This window comes from Nannospalax galili, unplaced genomic scaffold (assembly GCF_000622305.1).
Source record: "Nannospalax galili isolate Female #2095 unplaced genomic scaffold, S.galili_v1.0 scaffold263, whole genome shotgun sequence".
Taxonomy (NCBI): Eukaryota; Metazoa; Chordata; class Mammalia; order Rodentia; family Spalacidae; genus Nannospalax; species Nannospalax galili.
This window is the reverse complement of record NW_008350402.1, coordinates 1,742,672-1,755,067: the sequence shown is the minus strand read 5'-3', so window position 1 is coordinate 1,755,067 and position 12,396 is coordinate 1,742,672. Positions and strand designations below refer to the sequence as shown.

General features: G+C 40.4%; 1 protein-coding gene across 3 annotated transcripts in view; it reads left to right on the top strand.

Moving 5' to 3' along the window:
- The first annotated feature begins 3,718 nt into the window (after positions 1-3,718).
- The window catches only part of Zcchc7 (zinc finger CCHC-type containing 7), a 226,192-nt gene continuing 217,514 nt past the window's right edge, over positions 3,719-12,396 (top strand). Inside the window, exons 1-2 of one of the 3 annotated variants that reach the window (XM_008847690.3) lie at positions 3,719-3,837; positions 9,518-10,133. In XM_008847690.3, the coding sequence (XP_008845912.1) occupies positions 9,542-10,133 (592 nt within the window). In that variant the 5' untranslated portion in view covers positions 3,719-3,837; positions 9,518-9,541. Of the gene's footprint in view, positions 3,842-4,014; positions 4,141-9,517; positions 10,134-12,396 lie in introns of those variants that run through there. The other 2 variants (XM_008847691.3, XM_029570751.1) reach the window with 2 other exon arrangements.

The following is a 12,396-nucleotide window of genomic DNA, read 5'->3' as shown; positions in this document are numbered from 1 at the left end:
CACACACACACACACACACAACTTCACAGTAAACTTAATTCTACACATACCATCTTTGTAAAATGTTTATTTTCTCATGTATGTATGTGTGTGATGTATGTACATGTTCATGTGGATATGTACATGTGTACACAGAAGGCAGAGGTTAACAACAGGTATCGTTACCAATTGCTCTCCATCTTACTTTCTGAGACAGGGTCTCTCACTGAACCTGGAGCTCATTAATTCAGATACACTGGCTAGCCAATGAGCTCTAGGGCTCTGCCTATCTCCACCTCCCCAGCCCTGAGATTACATATGTGTGTTACCACACCCCGCTTTTATTGAAGTTCTAAACTCAGATCCTCATGCTTGTGTGGCAAACCTTTACCAACTAAGTCATCTCAGCTCAATTTTTTTGTCTTCTTTTTAATACAAATATTTTAAGTGTAATCATTTTATTTACAAAATAAATTTCAAAAGTATATCACTACATTTAGTGCAAATGCAACTAATGATAGATACTGCTTTGTAAACTTTGCAAATCTTTGTAAAATAAAGCTATTCAATTTAGTTATGAAAGAGTTACTTATCTATGTTCACGATGGTTACCAGAAATGCAAACAGAGAAACATTTATAGTGGGCATAGAGAATTTTTTTAAAGATTCCCACCAGCACCTATGGTGAATAAACAACCATCCCTCCCAAACATTCTTGCTCTCCCACCCCACAGCTGATTATAAAATAAAATACACATTTGAGGTATAAACTTTTCTAAACATTACAATATAAAACGTTAACTAGTTGCTGTAAACTGGCATGATAATTTGTCTTATTTGCCTTACTAGCATTACCACCATATAGGCACTTTTCCACACAGTCAAACATGAGCAGCATATTCTGTAATAAGGCATATTCCATGCACATCATTTAGAAAAATGTAAATTTATGGAGCATGAAATTGCGTGCATGAAAGTAAGCTATATGTTTTATATGTATTTTTCTCTCTGTAAATAATAATAAATATCACTATATCTGATGCAAGTAATTGACATCCAGATGTGCATATCAAGATCAGACTAATCCCATCATTAAATTATCAGCTTGGCAAATGCATTGCCCTGGAGCTGGTATTATAGGCAGCAATCAGTGGGTTTTAAACAAAAGCCCATTATGGGTGCTGAGAAGCCAACTCAGGTCCTCTGGAAGAGCAGCAAGTACTCTTTATCTACTGAGTTACTGCTCCAATCCCTGTGCTCACTTCTTAAACTTTTCATTTTGGAGAAATCTTTTGTTCTTTTTTGAGATAGGGTCTCCCTGTGGCCCCAGCTTGTCCTCAACTATGTAGACCAGTCTGGCCTTGAACTCACAGAAATCTGCCTACCTCTGCTTTCCAAGAGAAATGGGATTAAAGGTAAGGGCCACCACACCCAGAACTATTTTTATTTATTTCTTAAACAGATACTGCCACAAATTTATGTGTAGAAACAGCACAGGACACCAGGGATCTGAAAACAGTGGGGAGGGACAGTTATACCAGTCCATCTGTCTTACATTGGCAGACAGAAATCTTTACCATCGAGCCTTCATAGAGGCTCAAGGTAGAGTTGGAACCAGAGCAACACTGGCTTTACACATTCACTTAACAGTCCAGAGATCTGTGACTCACTTTTATGCATTTCCTTATCTCCAAAATGAGTTTTCCAATTTTTTTTCTTTTCTTTCTTTTTTTCCTGTAGCCCCAGCTGCCCTGGAACTCACTATATAGACCAGGCTGGCCTTGAACTCACAGAGATCTGCTGCCTCTGCCTCGAGTTCATTGTGCTACCAGCCTAGCCTAATTGATAAGCTCTAGGTTCAGTGAAAGATTCTGTCTCAAAAATTAAGGTGGAAAGTGAAAAATATACCAGATACCAACATCTGGGCATTTCATGCACACATACACACATCATTCCACATACACAAATACACACAGACACACAGATGAACATACCACACACACATCCCACTACCATAACCACCACCACCCAAACAAAACTTTGGTTATTTAGTAATTCTGGTCTCTTCTTTGACAAGACCATTCTTGGACTGGTTGGTCATTTGTTCACTTACCTTCAGGTTTGGTAGGCTTTTGGTGGGGTTGGGAGGTATTGAGACAAGGTCTCCCTGTAGCCCCAGCTGCCCTGGAACTCACTATGTAGACTAGGCTGGCCTTGAACTCACAGAGATCCGCCTGCCTTTGCCTCTGCTGGGATTAAAGGCATTCGCCACCACATCTGGCTGAGTTTTCCAATTTTGCCTTTTCCTAGTCTTGTCCTTTTCCTTCATAGCACATAACCATGACATTGATAAAATTTGCTAGTTATTTTTCCTCCAAACCCCTATAAGACTGTTAAAATTCTCCACCATTTTATCAGCTCCTTCCAGCATAGTCTGGCTTTTTCATACTCTCCTCTCCCTCTTTATTTTTCCTTTTTTTCCCCCAGCCCAAGTAAATATACGCTTTTTTAAAAAAAAATATTTTATTATATGTGTATGAGTGCATTGCCTCCACGCGTGTAAATGAACCCGTGCCATACAATGCCCACGGAGGTCAGGAGAGGGCTTCGAATCTCCTGAAACTGGAGTTATGGTTGTTAGCGCCATGTGGATGCTGGGAATGAAACCCGGGTCCTCTGCCAGCCAGTGCTCTTAACTGCTGACCCATCTCTCCAGCTCTCCCCCAACCCTGTCTACCATGCAGGAGGTCCAGGCTTGTTTTTCTACTAAAGTAGAAAGCTGATAGCCTTTTAACATGTTTAATAAATGTTGGCAAAAAGACTAAAAGTGAAGCTTATCTTTTAGGGCTGTTCTGAGTACCAAGCTACTTGGTTGTTTGTAAAGCAATATAGATGGGGGACTATATATTTTGAGACAGGGTCTTGTGTAGCTGAGGTTGGACTTGAACTCTGTATGTAGCCAAGGATGTACTTGAATTCCTCATTTCCTTGGCTCTACTCGAGACACACACACATACTCACAGATAGTGGGGTTACAAGTGTGCCACCACACCCTTTTTTGTAGTGTTGGGGAATGAACTCAGGACCTCCTGCATGGTAGGCAAACAGATTTCCATCTCCAGCTCCGAATCCGAATGATGTGAGCAGGGGATTCAAACAGAGGCTGATAACCAGCACCTCAAGGCTCACAAAGCGTTAAATCTGTTGCTTGGTAAAGCAGAAAAAGGCGAAGCGACTGGCGTAAACTTTTCAACCTAAGGATGGAAGGGCGGAGGTGAGGTCAACCAGCACCGGACCGAAGAAACCAGAAGCCAAACGCTAACCCAAAGTGCCTTTTCCCACGTGGGGTTCCCAGTGTCTCTCTCCCAAATTGCCTACCAATCCAGACCTCAACCCGACCAGCGCCACATGGTACTGGGAAGGTATCACTGAGAACTAGAGGTCAGCCGCGACTGAACGTCCCAAGGCATCATGGGAGTTGTAGTTTTCTTTCCGACATAACAAGCGAGTTCAGCCTGCTTTCGTTCTTTAAGTAGCATTGTGCAGTTCATTCAAATGAAATACGCAACATTATATATTAAGTCTAGATATCTTCGAAAGAGAGGATGAAGTGAAAGGAGAAAAGCAAGCCAAAAAGTTACAGGCGAGAGAACGGGTTAACTGTTGCTACGCATGCGCTCAGAGTGCTCGCAGGTTGGGCGGAAAGACGCCTACCCAGAGCTGTGTTGTCCCCGGAAGTGCCTTCCCTGCTCTTGGGTCCGCGCGGACGCGGCTTCCTTACCTCACTTGTCCTCGCCCCTCCCCGTTCCTCTACGCGTTTTGGTTCCTGGTTGGTGCTTCCTGGTCGCAGCCGCGGCAGTGAGTATGTGTGTGACGGACCCCGAACCGTCCGTGACCGGGGGACCCCTGCTTCATCCGCAGAGCTGTGGAGCTTCCGAGTGCGCTCGGCGGCCTTTGCGGCCGGGTCCTGTCTCAGGCCGTGGTCCCGCCTCAGCAGCGCGTTGCCCCCACGCGGCTCGGCGGACAGGCTGGGCTTTGGCGTCTGCCGACCCTTCACGGCCAGAGATCCGGGTTCACAGAAGGCTGGGCGTCGATGGCGCGGATCCCTCTCCCCCGCGTTGCCCCGGCGTCTCCCCAGGGTCCGCTGTCGTAGCGGAGCGGGTCAGTCCGCGGACGCGAGGCCTTTTTGTGCCGAGCGCGAGCCGGGCCCTCGTAGACACTTCCCGTCCCGTGCCGCCTGCGGTTCTGCTGTCGGGCCGCAGCTGCGCCAGTGGACCCCAAAGAATTTGGGGGCTGTGCTCACCCCTCACGTAAAACCAGCCTGTGCCAGTCGGCTGTTGCGTTGAACTCTAGCCGAGAACTGTGTCTAGGAATCGGCAGGCCCCAGTTCAGCTCCACCACTGATTAGCTGGTGACACTGGGAATCTCTTTAGGCTGAATTTCCCATTTTTTTCAGATTTCGGAAAATTTCAAGTTTAGAAAAATTTCAGGGCATTTTAAGACCATTGAATACATTTCTCTGACCCTGGGTTTTCTTTTTTTCTCTTTTTTTCCCCAAATACAAAATCAGCGTTAATTTTGTAGCTTGGGTCTGTTCAAAAGCTCTTGACTTCGTTTTGAGCATTTAGACCTTAAATTGAACTGTGCATATGTTTTGGGGACAGTTCAGTATTGCTGTCATCAAGGTAATCTGAGGGTAGGGAATAAACTGAAGAAAAATTGGAAGTGGGACCTGAATGATAGCTCCAAGGTTGGCAGAAGGTTGAAGAGTTGATGGGGAAGGCAGTGTTCCCAGATAGGGTTCCAAGAACAGCTGAAATCTAACCTTACTTTAGCATGATTTCCTTCCATCAGGATGGTTGCATTGTTTTTACACTTTTGGATTCTTTACCTTATTTGATTCAAAGTAGCAGTAACATTTGAAAAGTGGACAGAAATTTTAACTCTATAATTTTGTTTTTGTCATTGTCAAAGTAGCACACTAAAAGTAAGTCATAAACTATTAATCAATTTCCATTTACAATTGTGGATTTAAAATCAAGCCTTGAAACTGGCGATCACTTGCTTAGGGTGCCCAAGACCATGGATACAGCCCCCAGCACCATAAAAAAAAAAAAAAAGTAATAAAACTTGAGTCCTGGACCTTACTTAAATTTGCCTCGTTAAATTTTCCTTCCTCCAGAGAGAACAGCTAAAAATGCTTTTGAAGGGAATTAAGAACAAAATGTCCAGAATGACTAACTGATAGACTGCTAGAACCAGAAATAAAAGCTTTAAAGATTATAAAGCTTAGGTACATTTTGTCTAATTTAAAGAAATCCCTGCCTCCCTCCCTTTTTTTAAAATTAAATTTAATTTTTTTTATTTTTAGTGGTGAGAACCTTTGTAAGATATTCTCCTGGGTGATTTTATGTTACTTGTTTAGATAAGCTTCATGCTCCCTTCTGTGATATTTTTAGATTCTTGAATATGATCCATTTTCTGTAGTCATAGTGTACTGATGAGGTCTTTTGTTAATTTTAATTTACAATTGGGGCTGGGGGATTTGAGACAGGATCATTTTAGCCCAGGCTGATCTGGGAACAAGACTAGCCTTGACTGAGCTCCTGATCTTGCTTCAATCTCCCAAATACCAGGATTACAGACGGTCCATGTGCCCCACCACACCTGGTTTTGATAAGTCTTTTGAGTACTAGCTTAGGAGGTTCTTGGACAGTAAACTGATAAATTAAATGTAGTGCTTTTCCTTCTAATTAAAATGCCTCTTTCAAGTTTTTTTTTTCCGGTAACTGGATATGTGTGAGGTAAATTTAGGTATTAACAACCAGTGCCCATATAGCAATGTTAATTGGAAATTATTTATTTTGAAATTTTTATTTTAAAATCTTAGTGCTCGGCCTAGACTCAGAAACACTGAATCAGTTTAGCTGTGTTCTTAACCAGCTTGTCTAGCTTTGGGTAGGTTTTGTTTGAAGATCTCTTTCTTCATATGTAGATTGAGGGGGACTATGTGAAATAATCTAGCAGATTCCTTCCAGATTTAAATGTTTGTGACTCTCATAAAGATGCAGTGTTAACCTTAGTTAAGTGTGCTTTCGAATGATAATGAAGAAAAAACTGAGAAAGCTTCTAAGGGATATGTGTGTGTGTGTGTGTGTGTGTGTGTGTGTGTGTGTGTGTGTGTCTGTGCGCATGCGCACATATGCATGTATACATCACACATCTCTGAGTATACTTTTAAAATTAAACACATTTGAATGTAATTAAAGTCGTAACATAAGCCAAATCAGTCTGAGGCAAACCTTAACCCTGGCATGCATAAACTCCATAAATAGAAGAGACCGTGTTATTCCCAGGCACAATTTTCAAGTACAGAAGGTACAAAATCCTCTTAACAGCCATAGGGACTAAATTGTTAAATTCACTTTTCTACATTTCATGGGAAGAGATAAATCCTTAGACCCCAAGAAGTCAGCTTTTATTATGGTTCTGTGGTTTATTTTTAGCATACATTCACAGGTGTGCCTATGGCTCTATTCTTAATCCCTTTCCTTTGGGATGGCTCCAAGTGTACAAATTTGTAACTCTGTAATTTAGCTCTTTAATTTTTTTTTCTGTGCAGCACTGGAATTAGGTTTTATCTTAAGTCCACACTGGATCCTCAGGATGGATCCACTGAGGATTTTGAAGGAAAGCATAATTCCTTTGACTTCTTTTAGAATTAATTTACCTATTAAATAAAAAAGGAATGGATTCATCTTTTATTTGAATTCCTCTGAGGCTAACATTTCAATATAAAGCAATAAATGCTATGAGCATTATTATTCAGACAGCCACATTCAGCTTGTTTGACAATAACAGCATAGCAATCTGAAAGACAGTACAAGAGAACAAGTATATTGTGTCTTTTAAAAGAAAAAAAGGCACTTTTTTTTAAACAGAATTTCATAGCACTTACTGTGTAGCTGAGAATGACCTGGAACTCTTGATCCTTCTGCCTCCCAAGTGCTGAAATTATAGGCACCAAAAGTTGGTTCCTTTATTTCTGGAAAACAACCCCTAAACTCCAGCTTAAGTTGAGTGCAATTTGGCTCATAGGGTCTGCTGGTTCTCTTACCCAAACCAGCATTATAACACCCTGACCTTCTGGACAGAGACTTGGGAAACTTAAGAAAACAACTACTCTTTCTTAATTATATATTTCCAAAAGTAGAAGAAAGAATGATTGGCATTTTTATTTTATCTAGGGTACCTGTTTTTTAAACAAATATGATTTATTTTCCCTAGAGCTATTATTTTGATCAGTATTCCATTGATAGGTAATTAAAACATTTACTGTATAGATTTTTGGTTAATGCTTGGAATAATTAAAGATATCTGAGAAATTATCCTGTCACAGTTTCTGTATTCGGGGCATATAGCAGACTTTTTGATGCTAAAGAACAAATGCTTAATAGTAGAATTCATTTATTTAAACTTTCATAGAAGTTTCTCTAAATGCCAGTTAACTGTGCTTGGCTTTGCTTAACAAAGTGCGTAAAGTTCCTGCCCTCCTGGGGTTTGTGATCTGTGTTTCTGGGACATTTACATTGAATAAGTAATTATAAATGTGGTATTTTGGATATAAAGTGCTATGAAAGTTTATAAAAAAGATACTTAAACCAGGCCTGGTGACTCATACCTTAATCCCAGAACTTGGGGGCCAGAGACAGGTGGATTGTTGTGAGCTTGAGGCTGGCCCAGGCCATATGGGGCTACAGGGAGACCCTGTATCAGAAAAAAAGACAATCTTAATTTCATCTGGTGGGGAGTAATGTTCAAGCCGAGTTGAAAGATGTCCAAGATTTAATATATGCACAGTAGAAAAAAATTGTATATTCCAAAAGCTGAGGTTGCCACAGTTGTAGGTATTTAGTAAATTTGTGTTTCATATACATTTTTAATAAGTAAATATTGTTTATTAGATATTTTGTGTACATTCTGTTGGCCAAGGATCAGAAGATTTGGAGATAATAATAACTGATAATAATTATTAGTAATAGTATTTGCAGTGTTGGGGATCAGACCCAGGATAACTCATGTACTAAGCTTGCACTTTAACACTATGCTATATTCCCATTATTTTTTAATTCAGAATAAATGCTCAAATAATGAATTTGGTAATGACTCCCCATTGTGAATTTTGTCATAATTGACCTAATAGCCTCATATGAGAAAGTATCCCCCAAAAGAAGCAATGCAGAACAAAAGAAGAGATCAATAAATAGAAGAGACAGCAGCGTGGTATGGTGGCACACGTTGTCTTAGTTTGTTCTTCATTGCTGTGACAAAATACTCTGACCACTACCAACTTGGGGAGGAAAGGGTTTATTCAGCTTACATCTCCCAGGTCACGAGGAAAGGGTTTATTCAGCTTACATCTCCCAGGTCACAGTTCATCAGGGAGCCCAAGGTAGGAACTCAGGGCAGGAACCTGGAAGCAGGAGCTGGAGCACAGGCCATGGAGGAATGCTGCTTACTGGCTTGCTGTCCTGGCCCCTGCTCAGCCTGCTTTCTTATGCAACATAGGCCCACCTGCCCAGGGGTGGCACCCACAGTGGGCTGGGCCCTCCCACATCACTCATCAAGAAGATGTCCCTCAGACATGGCCACAGGCCAGTCCAAGAGAGGCAATTCCCCAATTGAGGCTCCCTCAACCCAGCTATGTCAAGTTGACACTAAAGTTATCCAGCACACACGTCTTTAATCCCTGTACACAAGAGGCAGAGGCAGGTGGATCTCTGTGAGATAGGGGCCAGCCTGGTCTACATACCAAGTTGCAGGACAGCTGGGGCTACAGGGGAGACCTTGTCTTAACACCTCCTCACACCCAACAATAAGCATGAAGGCAGGTGGTTCTTTGGTTGCTGCTATGCTTGCTGTTCTCTTTGCTCTCAGGAGGTCAAGGCAGGAGTATTACTGCAAGTTTGAGGATCACCTGGTCTATATAACAAGACCCTATCTTAAAATAAATAAAAAAGAAGAAAAAAAAGTAGATATGGGGCTGGAGAAATGGCTCAGAGGTTAAGAGCACTGGTTGCTCTTGCCGAGGACCCAGGTTTGAGTCCCAGCACCCACATGGCAACTGACAACTGTCTGTAACTGCAGTTCCAGGGGATCCGATACCCTCTTCAGACCTCCACTGGCATTGCACGACATGGTTGCACTTACATATATGCAGGCAATACACTCATACACATAAAATAAAAATAACAAAATTTTTAAAAAGGATAGAATTGGAAGAGGTGTTTTTGGAGGAGTTTTAACATTTTGGAGAACAAGAATTCATTAAGTAGTGGATCTCAAATTGTTTTTTGAGAAGTTTGGGCATTATAGTAGGTCATAACAAGATTACTAAATTCATGGAAAAGAGGTGGGAGAAAAATGTATTTATTATGTCAGAAAAGTGATGGCCTTCAATGTTGGCTCTGTGAGGTATGCTAACTAAACATTACCTTAGCTTTAAAATATATTCTTTGTGTGACTTTTTCTTTTACAGAATTAAGCTAACTGACTTTCCATAATGTTTGGTGGCTATGAGACTATAGAAGCATATGAAGATGAGCTTTATCGTGAAGATTCTTCAAGTGAACTGAGTGTTGATAGTGAAGTGGAATTTCAGCTCTACAGCCAAGTTCATTATGCCCAAGATCTGGGTACTGCCATCAAAGAGGAAAAACATGAGGAAAAGAACTGTGAGAATTCTGAAACATCAGGCAATCAACCAGATCAGAAGAACTTAATTGTCCTTTCAGATAGTGAGGTCATCCAGCTATCAGATGGGTCAGAGGTCATCACGTTGTCTGATGAAGATAGTATTTATAGATGTAAAAGAAAAAATATTAAAGTCCAAGCACAAGAAAAGACCCAGAGTCCTGGTTCTCATTCTAATAAATTGGCTAAGAAATGCAAGAGGGATAATGAGAAGCTGGAAGTGAGATCAAGTGTGATCCGAGAAGTCATGATCATAGAGGTCAGTTCAAGTGAAGAGGAAGAAAGCACCATTTCAGAAAGTGAAAATGTGGAAAGCTGGATGCTACTGGGATGTGAAGAAGATGATAAAGACAATGGTATCCTTCTCAACCTTGTAGGATGTGAGAACCCTACTTCTGAAGGTTAGTATCATAATGGCTATTTTGAAAAATAGTACTGTCTTTATTAGGGAAGACTGCTTTTCCTAGACAAAGCACCAGTGAGGTCTGATCCTTATAATTCTGGTCTTGTTTCTCCTGAGGCTCTCCTACCAGAGGCTGCTCTGATGGTGGTCTTTCTGAACATGAGAAAGTATATATAGCAGAGTATCACACACTCTGCTGTGGCTATAAGCATATTTATAGTACTTCTTATTTGGCTAGAGCCATTGTGGACCCAACATCTTAGTATCTTTCTCTCTTTGTCTGGTGCCATAGGTGAGTACTCTAATCTACCACTGGAATTGGCCTTGTGCCCTCCTTTGGACACTTAGAAAGAACTCAGCCAGATAACAAGCAGGTGGAATGCCAGGTACACTGAAAATAGGGAATTAGTATTTCAGGAACTTCATAGCCAGTAAGACAGGAAATATGAAAAGTTGAATTTCTACAGTTAATTGTAGAAGAAAATACAAATTCCAAGTCCCACATTCTTGAAGATTAAACTTGTAAAAGTTTTGCTTTCTCTGTCAGTGTCAGTGAGTTTTTAAAAGGTCCCTTCATTTCCTTCCCTTTATGCCTAATGCCATGTCTCTTGCACTAGTTTCCTAAATGGCCTTTTACATTTGCCCTATACACTAGTAGTCTTGAGATGCTCCCTTACTTCTGGTACTTACCGTTGCATCAGAGCCTTTAGTGCTATTCTGTTGCCCTGTGAAGAAATGCTGACATTGAATGTAGATCATGCTTGGATCTCCAGGGAGTGGCAAACTTTTTTTGAAAAAGGAATCAGATAGGCAGTATTTGCCTAAACCAATCATTGTGATGCACACCTGTAGCCCCAGCATTTGGGAGGGAGGCAGAGGCAGGACAGCCAGGAATTCAAGGCCAGCCTTGGTTATATAGGGAGTTTGAGATACATGAGGTACATGATACATGAGACCCTGTCTCAAAAAACATTAACCCCCACCCCCCAAAAAAACTCGGGGTGTGTGTGTGTGTGTGTGTTTCCTGTAATAGCTTACTTAGAAAAACAGGTGGCTGGCATAGGCTATAGTTTTATGAACCTCAGAATTTGATAGTAAGAAGAAGGAAAAAAAGATAGTTATACAGTAGAATTAAATAAAGCTTTGTCTGAATAAGGGAGATTTGTTTTTAGGTAGAAGAGAAGAAACTTTTAGAGACAACCCTTTTAATAGATCATAGAGGTCATATTGATCAAGAGCTCATATTGGTCAAACCCTTTTAATAGATCAAAGAGGATCCTTAATTAATGAGATGAGATTGACTGTGTATATGTTATTTAGTCTTAAAAATGAACTGTTAGATATTCTCTAATATTTATAGAAGTAGAAAAGAAAATGATACATTCTGATGGATTGAAGTGGATGAGGGAACATATAAACGTGCATGATTTTCTTGGGAAGTAGACATGAAGTGGCCAGAGGGTGATTGGAAGCTTCCAGCATGGAAAGGATGAGCGTTATGGAGAGTATGGATCTTACCATGACTATAGTTGTATTTTTAGTTTTTGGTAATTGAGAAAATGCATATTAGTAAAAAGCTGCTAATATTCTCTTACAAAACTTTGTATTTTATTAATCACAGCATTGGCTATATATTTGAGAATGGTTAAACCATGTATGTGGGACATGGTCTTTATATACATATGTACATATATAATTCATGCCTCTGGTACCCATTGCTGTAATGAATTTTATAGATTGGAATTCATTAAGGTAACAACAATAATAGAATAAAAGGCTTGCTTAGAAGTAGTATTTGGTCAGAATTTAAACAATATGAACTTGTAGTGAATTCAATTTTAAGGATTCTATAACTTTTTTGGAGTAATACTTGGTAGTCTGGTATGACAGAAACCAGATGATTCAGTCTGTAGCCACACCATCTTAAATGTACCCAGTCTTACCTGATCTGGGAACCTACGTAGAATTGGACGCAGGTGGTATTTGGATTGGGAAAGCCAAATAATACTGGATTAGTTTTCCAAATAAGCATTTGGCCTATTCTTGCTCTAAATTGTTTCTCCCTGAGATTATACCTGGTTTTAACAGTCATGCCTGTATTCTTGATGGTTAAATTGGTATCTCTTTAACTATTTTCTTTACTTCAAGTTCCCCATATACACCTTACTGATTATTTCCATTTCGGTGTTTTTGAAAAATAATTCATTTTTTTTTAATTAAAAAAACTTCATTGAGAATTTCATACATGCATATAAGGTGTT